Here is a 16,977-nt window from a genome sequence, read left to right on the forward strand (position 1 = left end):
ATATGAATTAGACATTCTCCAAGAAGATATGGCAATGGCAACAAGCTAATGAAAAGTTGGTCAACATCATCAGTTATCAGGGAAAGGCAAATTAAAACCACAATGAGATACTACTTCATATTCACTAGAATGGCTATAATAAAAAGACACACAATAACAAGTGTTGACAAGGATGGGGCAAAAGTGGAACCTTCGTACACTGTAGGTATGAATGTAAAATGTTTCAGCTGCTTTGGAAAACAGTCTGAAAGTTTCTGAAACAATTAAATGTAGAGATACCATATAGCCTAGCAATTACACTCATAGGTATATACCCAAGGGAAATAAAAACCTATGTCCACCCAAAAACTTGTACTTGATGTTCAAAGCAGCATTATTCACAAGGGACAACTGTGCACCTTCTTCTGAGTCTTATCCCAGCTCTAAGAGCTGAAAGCGCTCAGTGCAGGAGGTGGCAGTAGCCTCAAGTCTTCTCAGCCTGCCTCACCCTTCTCAGTCTGGAACCACCTTAACGAGTCAGGAGAACAGTGGTTAGGGCCCCAGTACTGTCAGTGGCAATGCACTCAGTGTAGAGCCTCCGTCCCACCAATGAGGCCTGGGAAGAGTAAGACAGTCCCTACTTCATGGCCACACTTTGAAGGAATATTCAGATTTCAATTACTGCAAATGAATCATCTATTTTGTATACCATACATAGCAAGGTAGAGGGTAAAGGAGCTTCTCATTTCCCACAAAACACTGACCAAGCTCCTACTGTGTGTAAGAAATTATGGGAGATGTGTTGCATTGCTTGGGTTTGCTACCCTCCTTAGTGGCACACAGAGAGAACCAATTTACTTCAAATAAGTCAAGGAAATTAATTTGCTATTTAAGAAGCAATAAAATGTATCCCAAGTCCCAGACAGATCCCAAATAGATATATAGTTTCTGAATATATGTTCTTTTGAATTATATATGTTCTTTTGAATTATATATGTCCTTTTGAATTATATATGCCATTGCTTCTGGAATCAGAGGACTCCTCAAATTATGAATACCTTCAACTATTATTAAATAGTACACCATTACAACATGTTAAAGGAATTATTTTTAGAAACTGATAAAAGAAAGCAATAGGAATGAATATGTCCCTTCAGCCCTACTAACCTGTATGACGTTGCCTACAACGACACTGTCAATAGTTTCAGGCGAGACTTTGCCAGCAGACAAGGCAGCCCTGGCAGCAGATTCAGCCAAGTCAGTAGCTGTGAAGTCTTTCAGAAGACCTCCATAAGCTCCAAAGGGTGTCCGCTTAGCAGCAACGATGAACACACCTGTTGCAAAGAGGAGAGATTTATGAGCAACTACAGGTTAGTCAGTGTCCCTAACATGCTTTAAATAATTTAATTGTGAACCTTATTGTAAAGTACAATTTTCAATTAAATAACTAAAAATCTTTGTCACATAATAATACATAGAATGGGTCACACTCACAGAAGCAGTACTAAAAGTTATCATTTTGATCAATACCTACATGCTAGCACCAAGAACTGTACTGCAGGCTACGATGTAAATCCATTTTGGCTAGATGACATTCTTATAATCTGATGATTTGCAATGCTAGAAACATTTGTTTAAAACGAAATGCTTCTTCTATTTGCTGGAGTATATTGCCTAGTCATAGAATCAAAGAATCTCCCAACTAGAAGGTACCTTAAGGTTATTTGAGGCCAACCACTCATCCTATAAGAACATCCTCTAGAATATTCCTGACAAGAAGTCCTCTCTAACTTCTGCTAAAGAACTTTCAGTAAGAAGGCATGCTCCATTGTGTGAAGCAGTGTGCCCGTGCATAGGCAACATAACCTAACGATTTGTTTTCTCATACTGAGCTGGCTTGGCTTACCAAGTCTTCCATCTACCAATCGTAGTTCTATCCAAATGCATTCCAAACTCAGACAGATTATATAGCTTCTAGAACATGCACTGCTTTGAATTTGTATTACATATGTCACTGCTTCTAGAGTCAGAGGATGACTCAAATTACAAATTTCAAATAATGTGAACTATTATCTTTTACTCTTAGAATAAAATGAGCAAAACAGATGACCTTTATCATGGGTAGCCCCTCCAGTATCTGGAGTCAGCTAACCTGTAAAATTCCCCAGACCTAATGACACTTTTCCCAAATACACAAAAAGCATTCTTTCAACAGTTCTTTATTTAACATTAATTCTGGTTGTTTTTCTCTAAAGACACTCTCATTTGCTAATATCCTTTTATAATGTGTCAGTTAGAATGTAACAAAGTTTCCTACATCTGACCTAACCACAAAGGATACAGAGGAATTATCTATACATCTATTATTGCAAAGACTACAAATTTGCAGTATCACTATTGGTTCAGTTGGTGTCCCTGTACAGATAAATACAAATTGTCCCTTCCCAAGGCATTCTACTGCCACCTGCCAAAAAATATATATATATGGTTAACAAATCTACAATGACTATGATATGAGTGGCACCCACTAGAGTTGTGAAATGCAAAGCCTGCCTACTGGGTAACAACATCGGTTACAGCAGCTTCATCACACTAACATTTACTAGGCACCTACTGAGTACTAGACATCTCATCACTTGTCATATAGTATCTAATCTTCCCAACAACTCTGCAAGGTAAATATTACAGCTAACATACAGGGGCACTTACTGTATGATGGACTTCATGCTTGATGCTTCCTATACACTAACTAAATTTTCCCAAAGACAATCTGAGCACACATTTCCACATCTTGCCAAGAAACTAAGGGACTTTTAACAATGGGTTTGTACCCAGATATTGACCTATAATTGAGACCATGCAAACATTATACCACTATTGTTATCTGGGTACAATTCTCCTGTTTATGTTAGAGATCTCTTTCCATGGAACAAACTAAATCTATCCTAAAAAAAATTCCAGCTCTTCTTTCATTCCTACTTTGAGAAATTTAACAGTCTAAAAGAATGTTAGGAGCAACATATATAACTATACTTTAGAACAGATCCAATCAGTTCTTTACAGATAAAATATTCAGATACTTACAAAAGGCCATAAATATTGGTTTGGTGCACTACAAATGTTTTCCTCTGAGATGGGTTATTCTGGGCCACTATGCCTTCCTGTAAACATCCTCTAATCCTCCTTGATTAATAGTCTCTGCCTATTTTTATACTGGTGTTTGCTTTATTTCATTTTTCTTTCCCCTTTGCTTGCCTTCTTCCTAATTTTGGTACAGTCCTGCTTCTGGTCATCGCCTAATATGCCCCTATTTGACCAACTCTCCAGTAGACACTGACGATATATAAGAATGGCTTCCTCAAGTCCTTGGAGAATGAACAAAAGTAGGCAGATGTAGAGTAGATATGGGAAAAGCGAATAGCACAGGGTGAGTGTCCAAGTTATTTATAACCTCTAACTTGAAGGCCAGCAGCCTAATAGAATAGAATGGTGAGAATTCAGAAACTCAAAGTCTTGCTGGCTTGAAGAATCAGAGAACTGAGTTTATGGCAATCACAGATACTGGAAACTGAGGGGGGGGGGGATCTGTGAAAGAAAAGCATCACAGTGGGGAGCCCAAATATCTGGCTGAATCCTGAATCCTGAATCATGAACCTGTGGGGACAACTACAACCACCTCAGCTAAGCCTAAATGAATTAGTTAGATCTGAGCTACTGCCCTCTACAGGGGAGACAAAGTGTACAGTTTGAGTTCAGCCAAATTAACTGCCTGCAAAAATAGTTAACTAAATAATCGTTAAGTCAATACTTTTTGGAAAGTACCAGAATCCAGTCTCTACAATGGTTCACCTGCACTGTCCACCACACAATCCAAAATGTATTCACCTATGAAGAAACAAGAAAATACAGGCATACCTCAAGAGATATTACAGGTTTGGTTCCAGACTACTACAATTAAGCAAGTCACACGAATTTTTTTGTCTTCCAGTGCCTACAAAAGTTATGCTTCTACTGTAGCCTGTTAAGTGTGCAATAACATTATGTCTAAAAAAATGTGCATACTTTAATTTAAAAAATACTTTATTGCTAAAAAATACTAACCATCATCTGAGCCTTCAGTGAGTTGTAATCGTTTTGCTGATGGAGGGTTTGAAACATTGCGAGAATCACCAAAATGTAACACGGACACAAAGTGAGCAAACGTTGTAGGAAAAATGGCACCAATAAACTTGCTCAACGTCAGGATTGCCACAAACCTTCAATTTGTAAAAATCCGCAGTATTTGCAAAGTGCAATAAAATGACATATGCCTGTGTGACTCATTCTTGAGATAAAAGAAAATCAACAGCAACCAACCCCAAGATGACTCAGATGTTAGAATTAGCAGACAAGGATTTTAAAGCAGCTGTTTATCATAACTATGCTCAAGGATGTATAGAAAACTTTGTTTATAATAAAGGATAGGACATCTCCACAAGAAAAAAAAAGCTTAAAAAAAAGAACCAAAGTGAAAATTCTAAAACTGAAAAATATCTGAAATAATATATACACCGAATGGGTGTAAAAGCAGAATGGAAGTGAAAGGAGTAAGATTCAGTGACCTTGAAAGAGATAAATAGACATTACCTGATCTGAAGAACAGAGGAAAAAGATGATTGGGGAAAACAAAACAAAACAAAAAACATGGGCAAAGGAACAAAGGCAATTCAATGGAGAAAGGATAGTCTTTTCAATAACTGGTGCTGGAACAACTGGACATCCACATGCAAACAACAAGAACAACGAAGTAGACAGACCTTACACCTTTCATAAAAATTAGCTCAAATTGGAACCCAGACTTAAATAAAAAATTCAAAGACTATAAAACTCCTAGAAGCTACCAAAGGAGAAAATCTAGACGACCTTTGGTTTGGCTTGGTGATAACATTTTAGATACAACACTAAAAGCACAATCCATGAAAGAAAAATTTGGGCTTTATTAAAATTGAAAACTTCTGGGGCTTCCCTGGTGGCGCAGAGGTTGAGAGTCCGCCTGCCGATGCAGGGGACACGGGTTCGTGCCCCGATCCCGGAAGATCCCACATGCCGCGGAGCGGCTGGGCCCGCGAGCCGTGGCCGCGGAGCCTGTGTGTCTGGAGCCTGTGCTCCGCAACGGGAGAGGCCACAGCAGTGAGAGGCCCGCGTACAGCAAAAAAAAAAAAAAAAAAAAAAAAAAATTGAAAACTTCTGCTCTTCAAAAGACATTACTAAAAGCACAAAAAGACAAGCCACGGACTGGGAGAAAATACTTGCAAAATACTTACCTGATAAAGGGCTGGTATCTAACGTATACAAAGAGCTCTTCAAACTCAATAATAAGAAAACAAACAACCCAGTTAAAAATGCATAAAAAATGTGAACAGACACCTTACCAAAGATACTATACAAATGGCAAATAGCCATATGAAAAGATGTTTGACATCATGTTATTAGGTAACTGCAAATTAAACTAACAATGAGATACTATCCCACAACTATTAGAATGGCTAAAATCCAAAAAACACCGGCAATACAAAATGTTGGTGAGGATGTGGACCAAAAGAAACTCACCCACTGCTTCTGGGAATGTAACATGGTACAGCCACCTTGGAAGACAGTGTAGCAGTTGCTTCCAAAACTAAAACTAACCATACTCCACTCATATGATCTAGTAGTCACACTCCTTTGTATTTACCCCAGTGAGTTGAAAACTTTGGTCCACACAAAAACCTGTACACAAATGTTTATAGCGGCTTTATTCATAATTGTTAAAACTTGGAAGCAGCCAAGATGTTCTTCAGTAGGTGGATGGATGAACTGTGGTACACTCATACAATGGAATATTCTTCAGCACTAAAAAGAAATGTGGTATCAAGACATGAAAAGACATGAATGAAACTTAAATGCATATTGCTGGTGAAAGAAGCCAATCTGAAAAGGCTACACACTGTATGAGTCCAACTATATGACACCTAGAAATGGCAAAATTATGGAGACAGTAAAAAGACCAGCGGTTATCAGGGGTTGGGGGTGGTAGGGAAGGAGAAATTAATGGGTAGAACACAGGGAAATTTTAGGGCAGTGAAACTACTCCTTATGATACTATAATGGTAGATACATGCCATTATACATTTGTCAAAACCTATAGAACTATACAACACAACAAATGAACCTTAATGTAAACGGTGGACTTTAGTTAAAAATAATATATCAGTATTGGTTCATCAATTGTAACAAATGTACCACATTAATGCTGCTAATAATAGGGGATAACGGAGTGAGGCGAGGAAGTATATGGGAATGCTCTGTACTTTCTGTTCAATTTTTTTTTATAAAACTAAAAGATAAATTTACAAATTCAAGCCCAGTAAACTCCAAAGTGAATAAATGCAAAATACACACACACACTCACTCATCTTGGCACATCACGGTCAAACTTCTCAAAACGAAAGATAAAATCTCAAAAGCCAGAAAAAATGATATATTGCATACATGAAAATGATTCGAACTGAACATTGACTTTTCAGAAACAATGAAGGCACATTTCATTTGCTTCTCCATAAATTTCCTGTCATGAGTCTTTTCCTTGTATTTCATAATCTAAGAAAGCATTTTTGTGTGGGGAGTGCGCATGGTGAAATATGAGAAATCTACAAAAGAGTGTGCATGTGTGAAAATGAAAATAAAAGCAAGAACTTCCCCTTTCCTTACATCACGTCTGCTTACTTGAAGCTCCCAGGCTATAAAGGTTAGCATGAACAAGGCTAAAACTGAACTAATACAATTATTTTGAATGGGGAAAAAGCTATTAAGTGTATTTTTAAAAATAATCTGGCATGTGCAGGTACAAAGACTAGACAATCTAAAGGATTTTTTCCTGTAATTTCATAAACTGGATACCATGGTAATAATTATTTGATCTGATGTCGATTTTATGTGGAAGTTGAAAGGTCTAAAACTTAACAATTGTTAACACCCAGCTAAGATCTTGTGTATTTTAAAAGGCTCTGAAAATTCAGAGGTTAAAGATTTTTACTGAAAGACAATGAAAAGACATATTAATCCAGAGCATAGTGAGTCAGAAACACCAGGAAAGGGCCTGGCAATGTGGCAGATGTGACCACAGAGGAAAAATAACACTAGAAGAGAAAGAGGAATTCTGCCTTCCTTTCTATTACATTGTTAGGCAAATATTTACTCATTTAATTACAGCAACTGCAGACAGCAACCAAAGCTAACAAGGAAAACTGCTGCTTCTGTATCCACTTCAGTTTCAGGATTAATCTGGAAGCTCCCTGACCCCCACCCCCGCCTGCCCAACTCACCTGCTTTGAAGGGTTGCACAAACATTCCCAGCAAAGCTAAGGAGCATTAAGAGAGTTAATATTTGTTTTTTGTTTTTTTTGGGGGGGGGTGGTATGCGGGCCTCTCACTGCTGTGGCCTCTCCCATTGTGGAGCACAGGCTCCGGACGCGCAGGCTCAGCGGCCATGGCTCACGGGCCCAGCCGCTCCGGGGCATGTGGGATCTTCCCGGACCGGGGCATGAACCCGTGTCCCCTGCATCGGCAGGCGGACTCTCAACCACTGTGCCACCAGGGAAGCCCAAGAGTTAATATTTGTTGAGTGCAACCCTTCTACCAAGCCCTGGGATTGGTGCTAATAAAAACTCGGGGTATTGGTTCTACAGAAATCTGATAAATTAATGACAATCTTTACCAAAGTCAATTTTGCTCCCGTTCAAATGTGTCCTTTTCCCCACAAGAATCAGTCGCACGTTCTCTCTTACCCACTAGTCCTGCAAGCACCTAGTATGCTACTTGAGAGAAGTACGTATCTGTAATGTATTCTAACTAACCAATAACAGTCAAGACACTAACTACCATTAGAGACAAGCCATTCTACTTTTCTGGACATCAGTAAAACAGGGAAACATTCCCTGTAAAACAGTTTACAGTTTCCCTGTAAAACAGGGAAATGGATAAAAATATGATCACTAACTTTAACACCATAGTGAATGGTATCCCAAATTTATAAACTTCATACTTCCTTAATGCAGGTGTTGGTGTACATCCTTTCCCCTTACTGGGTTCATAGTTTTCATCAAATTTTCAAAGGGGTCTGTATTAAAATAAAGTGGTATTTATACACTTATACAGAGAAATCATTTCCTTTAAAAGAAGATAGCTCATGACCATGCAGCTTTTAAATAATTTGGCTTTTCTGAATACCTCATCTAAAAAAAAATCAATATGCTGCTTTATTAAATTCAGAATTGTAAAGAGCACTGACAAGTTAAATTAAATCCTCTTGTCTCAGAATACCTATTTCTCACTTGAACTGTTCACATGTCACTTTGGCTGTTCTGAGCTCCAGATCCCCCTAACCAACTGCCTACCTGATATCTGCACTTGAGCATCTCAATATTCTCTTACAAAGCTGTCCCTTCCCCAGTTTTCCTCACTCCGTAAGGAGTATCATCATGAACACAATCCTCAAACCAGAAACCTGGTCATTCTTGACATTTCCTTCTCATTGACCTGCCACATCCAACCTATCACCAAGTTCTGTCAATTCCAACTCCAAATCTATCTCAGATCATTCCTCCCCCTTTCCCCCAACTCCACTGTCCCCCACTTGAGTCAAAACCATCATCTGCTGTTGCCTGGACCTTTGCAGTAGATTCTTAAATGCTCTTAAATTCTCCTTCTTGCTACATAGGCACCCTCATAGCCCTGAGGAAATGGGGGCAGATGGGATATCAGATCCTGTTATTCTACTTTAAGGTAGGAGATTGCCTCCTTTTGAATTTAGAATAAAACCCCACCTCCTTCACAGAGCCCACAGGGCCCTGGACCACCAGAATGTTGGTTCTTAGATCCTGCCAAGTGTTTTTCTGCCCGGGGCCTTGATATATAAAGTGTTCCATCTGAAGGTCCTTCAAAGGACACATAAAGTAAGGATGAGCTTTCATCCTTATTCCAAACAAACTGCGACCATTTGTTATGAAAAGGGAGTTCACATATATTTTTTTAAGTTAATAACTGTAGAATTTATGTACTCAATGACTGCACTCTTCTGGAGTCACTCGAAAGAATAGAAGGGAAAGGGATTAAGGAAAGTTCTCCAACAGATCGCCACCAAGCACTGTGGGGGAACAGAAATGCCCTGCCAACTCCAAGACAACATTCCTTCCTTTCCCCCAAGCCCCGCCCACCCTCTGACCAAGTCCGAGGCCGCCGTGCTCCTGGGAAAGGCACCCCTCCGCCCCAGGCCGCCTCGTGCTTATGGCGCCGCCCGTCTTCCAAATAGCTAACCTCGAACTAGGTGGGTCACTACCGCGCGAAGGCAAATGACCTTCAAGGTCAGAAGCAAGCAAACCGTGGTCTCTGCTCTCAGCTGGAAGTTGCAGGGAGATCACTGTCGCTAGTGCTTGACAAGTATGTTTTCTCCTGAACCCAAACAGTGCTTTCGGGTTGGGGTTTTATCAAGTCCCCTTTACTGCCTAGGAGGCCTCGACTCCCCGCCGGGACCGGGCCCCTCCCCATCCCCCCACCAGCCAGGGGCGAGAGAGGCGAGGCTGTAGGGGTCACCTCGGAGCAGGGCCATGGCGGCGGGCGGCAGCGCAGGGGTCCTCCTCCGCGACGCTGACGTACCGCCCCGGGCACTCGGTCTTTAAGCGCGCGGGGCGGCGCCAGCCTGGCCTCGGCCGCGCCTTTTTACCTACTTCGCGCCGCTCGGCCAGGGCTCTCTCTCTCTTTTGGCAGGACGCGGCCCTCTGCGCCACCCCGTGGGAACCAAGGGTACCAAAACCTCCCGGGGAGACCGGCCTTGGACAAGAGAACGTTCCTCGCAAGCGGATTTTTTTCCTCATATCGCTGTTTTTAAAGACTTTGTCTCCCAATCAAGAGAATGATTTGACTCTACCCTGTCCATCCTATCCACGGCCTCTATACGCCCCGCTACCCCCAACAGGTAATTAACGTGCTTCTTCATCCCCACTCCTGAATTTTCTTAAACGTGTGACCAGACGGCCGAAAGTGTGGAACTGCTTTGAAGGAGGTGGGGTGCGGCCGGGCGCTGCCGGCGGACCGGAAGTCGAGTGTGGGAGGCTCGGAAAACGGCGGGAGGGGATTGGCTGGGGGACTCCCGCAGGCTGGGGAGAGCGGCTGTGCAGACCAGCGGCAGAGGCCTAGACTGCGGGGCCGGCGAGGGGGATAGGCCCGGGGAGGTTGGCAGGCGTGGAGTGTAGCGAGTGGCGTAGGGCAGGGGCGCCCCCGGGTCCACGATGCAGCTCCGGATGAAGCCGCAGTATTTTCCTTATATGATCGGGCCCAATGGCTGGCGAAGCCGCTGGCGGAGCCTGAGAGGATTATGAAAACTTGTCAGGCGAAATGGGGCCAGGGAACGGGGGGCTGGGAGATTAGGGTGAGCCGGTTAGGCTACGGATGAGGGAGGTTAGGGATGCCTCTGCCGCTGTAACTGTGAGCCCTGGTCGATGATGACGTGACCACTGCGCAATCTGAGTTCTGGGAACCAGGTGATGGAGTGTGTGCTGAGAACGGACTGAGACCGGGCGAGCAGGAGGCGACCCGGGCAGAGAAGGGTCAGATCCCCTGCGCCAGGGCTCGGAGGCTAGCCAGGCAGCCTCGGACTTGATTCGCGTGGTCGGTGTGGTGTGCTCCAAGGAAAAAGAACAAGATTTAGCTAAAAGGGCCAACATCGCCGGAACAGAGAGTTACCAGACCCTTATCACTCTGTCATGCAGCAACCATTGCAACATCTCTGAGCTTTTCCAAGAAGCATGCCTTGCTCCTTTTCCATACCATATACAGAAAGGTATTCATCCCACTGGAAACATGCAGATCCTACCCAATCAGCGGGTGACCCAGAAGTCCCTTTGTTCTCTGGCTATAAAAACAGACAAGCAGGGTATATGCCCAGTAGTGGGATTGCTGGCTCCCATCAGCTCGCTGCTTTGTGACCACCTAGAGGGGTGGGATAGGGAGGGTGGGAGGGACGGAGACGCAAGAGGGAGGGGATATGGGGATATATTTATATGTATAGCTGATTCACTTTGTTATAAAGCAGAAACTAACACACCATTGTAAACCAGTTATCCAATAAAGATGTTAAAACAAACAAACAAACCAGACAAGCAACCGACGCTCAGGGTCGGCTTTCCCTGGCTACCAGAAAGTCGGCCAGCTGTTCTATTTTTTTTTTTTTTACAACTTTATTGGAGTATAATTGCTTCACAATGGTGTGTTAGTTTCTGCTTTATAACAAAGTGAATCAGTTATACATATACATCTGTTCCCATATCCCTTCCCTCTTGCGTCTCCCTCCCTCCCACCCTCCCTATCCCACACCTCCAGGCAGTCACAAAGCACTGAGCTGATCTCCCTGTACTATGCGGCTGCTTCCCACTGGCTATCTACCTTACGTTTGGTAGTGTGTATATGTCCATGCCTCTCTCTCGCTTTTTCACAGCTTCCCCTTCCCCCTCCCCATATCCTCAGGTCCATGCTCAAGTAGGTCTGTGTCTTTATTCCTGTTTTACCCCTAGGTTCTTCATGACATTCTTTTCCCTTAAATTCCATATATATGTGTAAGCATACGGTATTTGTCTTCCTCTTTCTGACTTACTTCACTCTGTATGACAGACCCTAGGTCTATCCACCTCATTACAAATAGCTCAATTTCATTGCTTTTTATGGCTGAGTAATATTCCATTGTATATATATGCCACATCTTCTTTATCCATTCATCTGTTGATGAATGGATAGGTTGTTTCCATCTCCAGGCTATTGTAAATAGAGCTGCAATGAACATTTTGGTACATGACTCTTTTTGAATTATGGTTTTCTCAGAGTATATGCCCAGTAGTGGGATTGCTGGGTCATATGATAGTTCTATTTGTAGTTTTTTAAGGAACCTCCATACTGTTCTCCATAGCGGCTGTACCCATTCACATTCCCACCAGCAGTGCAAGAGTGTTCCCTTTTCTCCACACCCTCTCCAGCATTTATTGTTTCTAGATTTTCTTTTTTTTTTTTTCTATTTTTGTTATTAGTTTCTGCTTTATAACAAAGTGAATCAGTCATACATATACATCTGTTCCCACATCCCTTCCCTCATGCATCTCCCTCCCTCCCACCCTCCCCATCCCACCCCTCCAGGCGGTCACAAAGCACCGAGCTGATCTCCCTGTGCTCTGCGGCTGCTTCCCACTATCTATCTACCTTACGTTTGGTAGTGTATATATGTCCATGCCTCTCTTTCGCTTTGTCACAGCTTATGCTTCCCCCTCCCCGTATCCTCAAGTCCATTCTCAAGTAGGTCTGTGTCTTTATTCCCGTTTTACCCCTAGGTTCTTCATGACATTTTTTTTTAAATTCCATATATATGTGTTAGCATACGGTATTTGTCTTTCTCTTTCTGACTTACTTCACTCTGTATGACAGACTCTAGGTCTATCCACCTCATTACAAATAGCTCAGTTTCATTTCTTTTTATGGCTGAGTAATATTCCATTGTATATATGTGCCACATCTTCTTTATCCATTCATCCGATGATGGACACTTAGGTTGTTTCCAGCTCCGGGCTATTGTGAATAGAGCTGCAATGAACATTTTGGTACATGTCTCTTTTTGAATTATGGTTTTCTCAGGGTATATGCCTAGTAGTGGGATTTCTGGGTCATATGGTAGTTCTATTTTTAGTTTTTTAAGGAACCTCCATACTGTTCTCCATAGTGGCTGTACCAATTCACATTCCCACCAGCAGTGCAAGAGTGTTCCCTTTTCTCCACACCCTTTCCAGCATTTATTGTTTCTAGATTTCTTGATGATGGCTATTCTGACTGGTATGAGATGATATCTCATTGTAGTTTTGATTTGTATTTCTCTAATGATTAATGATGTTGAGCATTCTTTCATGTGTTTGTTGGCAGTCTGCATATCTTCTTTGGAGAAATGTCTATTTAGGTCTTCTGCCCATTTTTGGATTTGGTTGTTTGTTTTTTTGCTATTGAGCTGCATGAGCTGCTTATAAATTTTGGAGATTAATCCTTTGTCTGTTGCTTCATTTGCAAATATTTTCTCCCATTCTGAGGGTTGTCTTTTCGTCTTGTTTATGTTTTCCTTTGCTGTGCAAAAGCTTTGAAGTTTCATTAGGTCCCATTTGTTTATTTTTGCTTTTATTTCCATTTCTCTAGGAGGTGGGTCAAAAAGGATCTTGCTGTGATTTATGTCATAGAGTGTTCTGCCTATGTTTTCCTCTAAGAGTTTGATAGTTTCTGGCCTTACATTTAGGTCTTTAATCCATTTTGAGCTTATTTTTGTGTATGGTGTTAGGGAGTGATCTAATCTCATACTTCTACATGTCCCTGTCCAGTTTTCCCAGCACCACTTATTGAAGAGGCTGTCCTTTCTCCACTGTACACTTCTGCCTCTTTTATCAAAGATAAGGTGACCATATGTGCGTAGGTTTATCTCTGGGCTTTCTATCCTGTTCCATTGATCTATATTTCTGTTTTTGTGCCAGTACCATACTGTCTTGATTACTGTAGCTTTGTCGTATAGTCTGAAGTCAGGGAGCCTGATTCCTCCAGCTCCATTTTTCATTCTCAAGATTGCTTTGGCTATTCGGGATCTTTTCTGTTTCCATACAAATTGTGAACTTTTTCAGTTCTGTGAAAAATGCCAGTGGTAGTTTGATAGGGATTGCATTGAATCTGTGAATTGCTTTGGGTAGTAGAGTCATTTTCACAATGTTGATTCTTCCAATCCAAGAACATGGTATATCTCTCCATCTATTTGTATCATCTTTAATTTCTTTCATCAATGTCTTATAATTTTCTGCATACAGGTCTTTTGTCTCCTTAGGTAGGTTTATTCCTAGATATTTTATTCTTTTTGTTGCAATGGTAGATGGGAGTGTTTTCTTGATTTCGCTTTCAGATTTTTCATCATTAGTGTATAGGAATGCCAGAGATTTCTGTGCATTAATTTTGTATCCTGCTACTTTACCAAATTCATTGATTAGCTCTAGTAGTTTTTTGGTAGCATCTTTAGGATTCTCTATGTATAGTATCACGTCATCTGCAAACAGTGACAGCTTTACTTCTTCTTTTCCAGTTTGGATTCCTTTTATTTCCTTTTCTTCTCTGATTGCTGTGGCTAAAACTTCCAAAACTATGTTGAATAAGAGTGGTGAGAGGGGGCAACCTTGTCTTGTTCCTGTTCTTAGTGGAAATGGTTTCAGTTTTTCACCATTGAGGACGATGTTGGCTGTGGGTTTGTCATATATGGCCTTTATTATGTTGAGGAAAGTTCCCTGTATGCCTACTTTCTGCAGGGTTTTTATCATAAATGGGTGTTGAATTTTGTCAAAAGCTTTCTCTGCATCTATTGAGATGATCATATGGTTTATCTCCTTCAATTTGTTAATATGGTGTATCACATTGATTGATTTGCATATATTGAAGATCCTTGCATTCCTGGAATAAAGCCCACTTGATCATGGTGTATGATCCTTTTAGTGTGCTGTTGGATTCTGTTTGCTAGTATTTTGTTGAGGATTTTTGCATCTATGTTCATCAGTGATATTGGCCTGTAGTTTTCTTTCTTTGTGACATCCTTGCCTGGTTTTGGTATCAAGGTGATGGTGGCCTCGTAGAATGTGTTTGGGAGTATTTCTTCCTCTGAAATTGTTTGGAAGAGTTTGAGAAGGATGGGTGTTAGCTCTTCTCTAAATGTTTGATAGAATTCGCCTGTGAAGCCATCTGGTCCTGGGCTTTTGTTTGTTGGAAGATTTTTAATCACAGTTCAATTTCAGTGCTTGTGATTGGTCTGTTCATATTTTCTATTTCTTCCTGATGCAGTCTTGGCAGGTTGTGCATTTCTAAGAATTTGTCCATTTCTTCCAGGTTGTCCATTTTATTGGCATAGAATTGCTTGTAGTAATGTGTCATGATCTTTGTATGTCTTCAGTGTCAGTTGTTACTTCTCTTTTTTCATTTCTAATTCTATTGATTTGTCTTCTCCCTTTTTTTCTTGATGAGTCTGGCTAATGGTTTATCAATTTTGTTTATCTTCTCAAAGAACCAGCTTTTAGTTTTATTGATCTTTGCTATTGTTTCCTTCATTTCTTTTTCATTTATTTCTGATCTGATCTTTATGATTTCTTTCCTTCTGCTAACTTTGGGGTTTTTTGTTCTTCTTTCTCTAATTGCTTTAGGTGCAAGGTCAGATTGTTTATTCGAGATGTTTCCTGTTTCTTAAGGTGGGATTGTATTGCTATAAACTTCCCCCTTAGAACTGCTTTTGCTGCATCCCATAGGTTTTGGGTCATCATGTCTCCATTGTCATTTGTTTGTAGGTATTTTTTTATTTCTTCTTTGATTTCTTCAATGATCACTTCGTTATTAAGTAGTGTATTGTTTAGCCTCCATGTGTTTGTATTTTTTACAGATCTTTTCCTGTAATTGATATCTAGTCTCATAGCATTGTGGTCAGAAAAGATACTTGATACAATTTCAGCTTTCTTAAATTTACCAAGGCTTGAATTGTGACCCAAGATATGATCTATCCTGGAGAATGTTCCATGAGCACTTGAGAAAAATGTGTATTCTGTTGTTTTTGGATGGAATGTCCTATAAGTATCAATTAAGTCCATCTTGTTTAACATATCATTTAAAGCTTGTGTTTCCTTATTTATTTTTATTTTGGATGATCTGTCCATTGGTGAAAGTGGGGTGTTAAAGTCCCCTACTATTAATGTTGTACTATCGATTTCTCCTTTTATGGCTGTTAGTATTTCCCTTATGTATTGAGGTGCTCCTATGTTGCGTGCATAAAGATTTACAATTGTTATATTTTCTTCTTGGATCGATCCTGTGACCATTATGTAGTGTCCTTCTTTGTCTCTTCTAATAGTCTTTATTTTAAAGTCTATTTTGTCTGATATGAGAATTGCTACTCCAGCTTTCTTTTGGTTTCCATTTGCATGGAATATCTTTTTCCATCCCCTTATTTTCAATCTGTATGTGTCTCTAGGTCTGAAGTGGGTCTCTTGTAGACAGCATATATATGGGTCTTGTTTTTGTATCCATTCAGCCAATCTGTGTCTTTTGGTGGGAGCATTTAGTCCATTTACATTTAAGGTACTTATCGATATGTATGTTCCTATTCCCATTTTCTTAATTGTTTTGGGTTCATTAATGTAGGTCTTTTCCTTGTGTTCTGTTTCTTGCCTAGAGAAGTTCCTTTAGCATTTGTTGTAAAGCTGGTTTGGTGGTGCTGAACTCTCTCAGCTTTTGCTTGTCTGTAAAGGTTTTAATTTCTCCATCAAATCTAAATGAGATCCTTGCTGGGTAGAGTAATCTTGGTTGCAGCTTTTTCTCCTTCATCACTTTAAATATGTCCTGCCAGTCCCTTCTGGCTTGCAGAGTTTCTGCTGAGAGATCAGCTGTTAACCTGATGGGGATTCCCTTGTGTGTTATTTGTTGTTTTTCCCTTGCTGCTTTTAATATGTTTTCTTTGCATTTAATGTTTGACAGTTTGGTTAATATGTGTCTTGGCGTATTTCTCCTTGGATTTATTCTGTATGGGACTCTCTGTGCCTCCTGGATTTGATTAACTATTTCCTTTCCCATATTAGGGAAGTTTTCAAGTATAATCTCTTCAAATATTTTCTCACTCCCTTTCTTTTTCTCTTCTTCTTCTGGAACCCATATAGTTTGAATGTTGGTATGTTTAATGTTGTCCCAGAGGTCTCTGAGACTGTCCTCAGTTCTTTTCATTCTTTTTTCTTTATTCTGCTCTGCCGTAGTTATTATTTTTTTTTTTTTGAGGTACGGGGGCCTCTCACTGTTGTGGCCTCTCCCGTTGCGGAGCACAGGCTCCGGATGCACAGGCTCAGCGGCCATGGCTCACGGGCCCAGCCGCTCCGCAGCATGTGGGATCCTCCCGGACCA

At 40.8% G+C, this 16,977-nt stretch overlaps 1 protein-coding gene, 1 long non-coding RNA gene and 2 other non-coding genes across 11 annotated transcripts in view; 3 read left to right on the forward strand and 1 right to left on the reverse strand.

Moving 5' to 3' along the window:
- ACAA2 (acetyl-CoA acyltransferase 2) overlaps positions 1–9,742 on the reverse strand; it is a 44,232-nt gene extending 34,490 nt beyond the window's left edge. Inside the window, exons 1-2 of the mRNA XM_060119081.1 lie at positions 9,589–9,742; positions 1,147–1,313 (exon numbers count right to left, since the gene is read on the reverse strand). Of these exons, the coding sequence (XP_059975064.1) occupies positions 1,147–1,313; positions 9,589–9,604 (183 nt within the window). The 5' untranslated portion in view covers positions 9,605–9,742. The remainder of the gene's footprint in view (positions 1–1,146; positions 1,314–9,588) is intronic.
- Positions 9,242–16,977, forward strand: part of LOC132502853 (uncharacterized) — a 38,610-nt gene continuing 30,874 nt past the window's right edge. For 4 of the 8 annotated variants that reach the window (XR_009534530.1, XR_009534532.1, XR_009534525.1 and 1 more), the window contains exon 1: positions 9,458–9,970. This is a non-coding gene — a long non-coding RNA (uncharacterized LOC132502853). Of the gene's footprint in view, positions 9,323–9,344; positions 9,436–9,457; positions 9,971–16,977 lie in introns of those variants that run through there. The other 4 variants (XR_009534527.1, XR_009534528.1, XR_009534531.1 and 1 more) reach the window with 4 other exon arrangements.
- On the forward strand, positions 10,270–10,410 carry LOC132503317 (small Cajal body-specific RNA 17). The gene has a single exon (XR_009534571.1). It is a non-coding gene; the product is annotated as a small Cajal body-specific RNA 17 (non-coding RNA).
- Positions 10,488–10,570, forward strand: LOC132503369 (small Cajal body-specific RNA 18). Its single transcript, XR_009534609.1, has one exon. It is a non-coding gene; the product is annotated as a small Cajal body-specific RNA 18 (non-coding RNA).

Source organism: Mesoplodon densirostris, chromosome 15 (assembly GCF_025265405.1).
Source record: "Mesoplodon densirostris isolate mMesDen1 chromosome 15, mMesDen1 primary haplotype, whole genome shotgun sequence".
Taxonomy (NCBI): domain Eukaryota; kingdom Metazoa; phylum Chordata; class Mammalia; order Artiodactyla; family Ziphiidae; genus Mesoplodon; species Mesoplodon densirostris.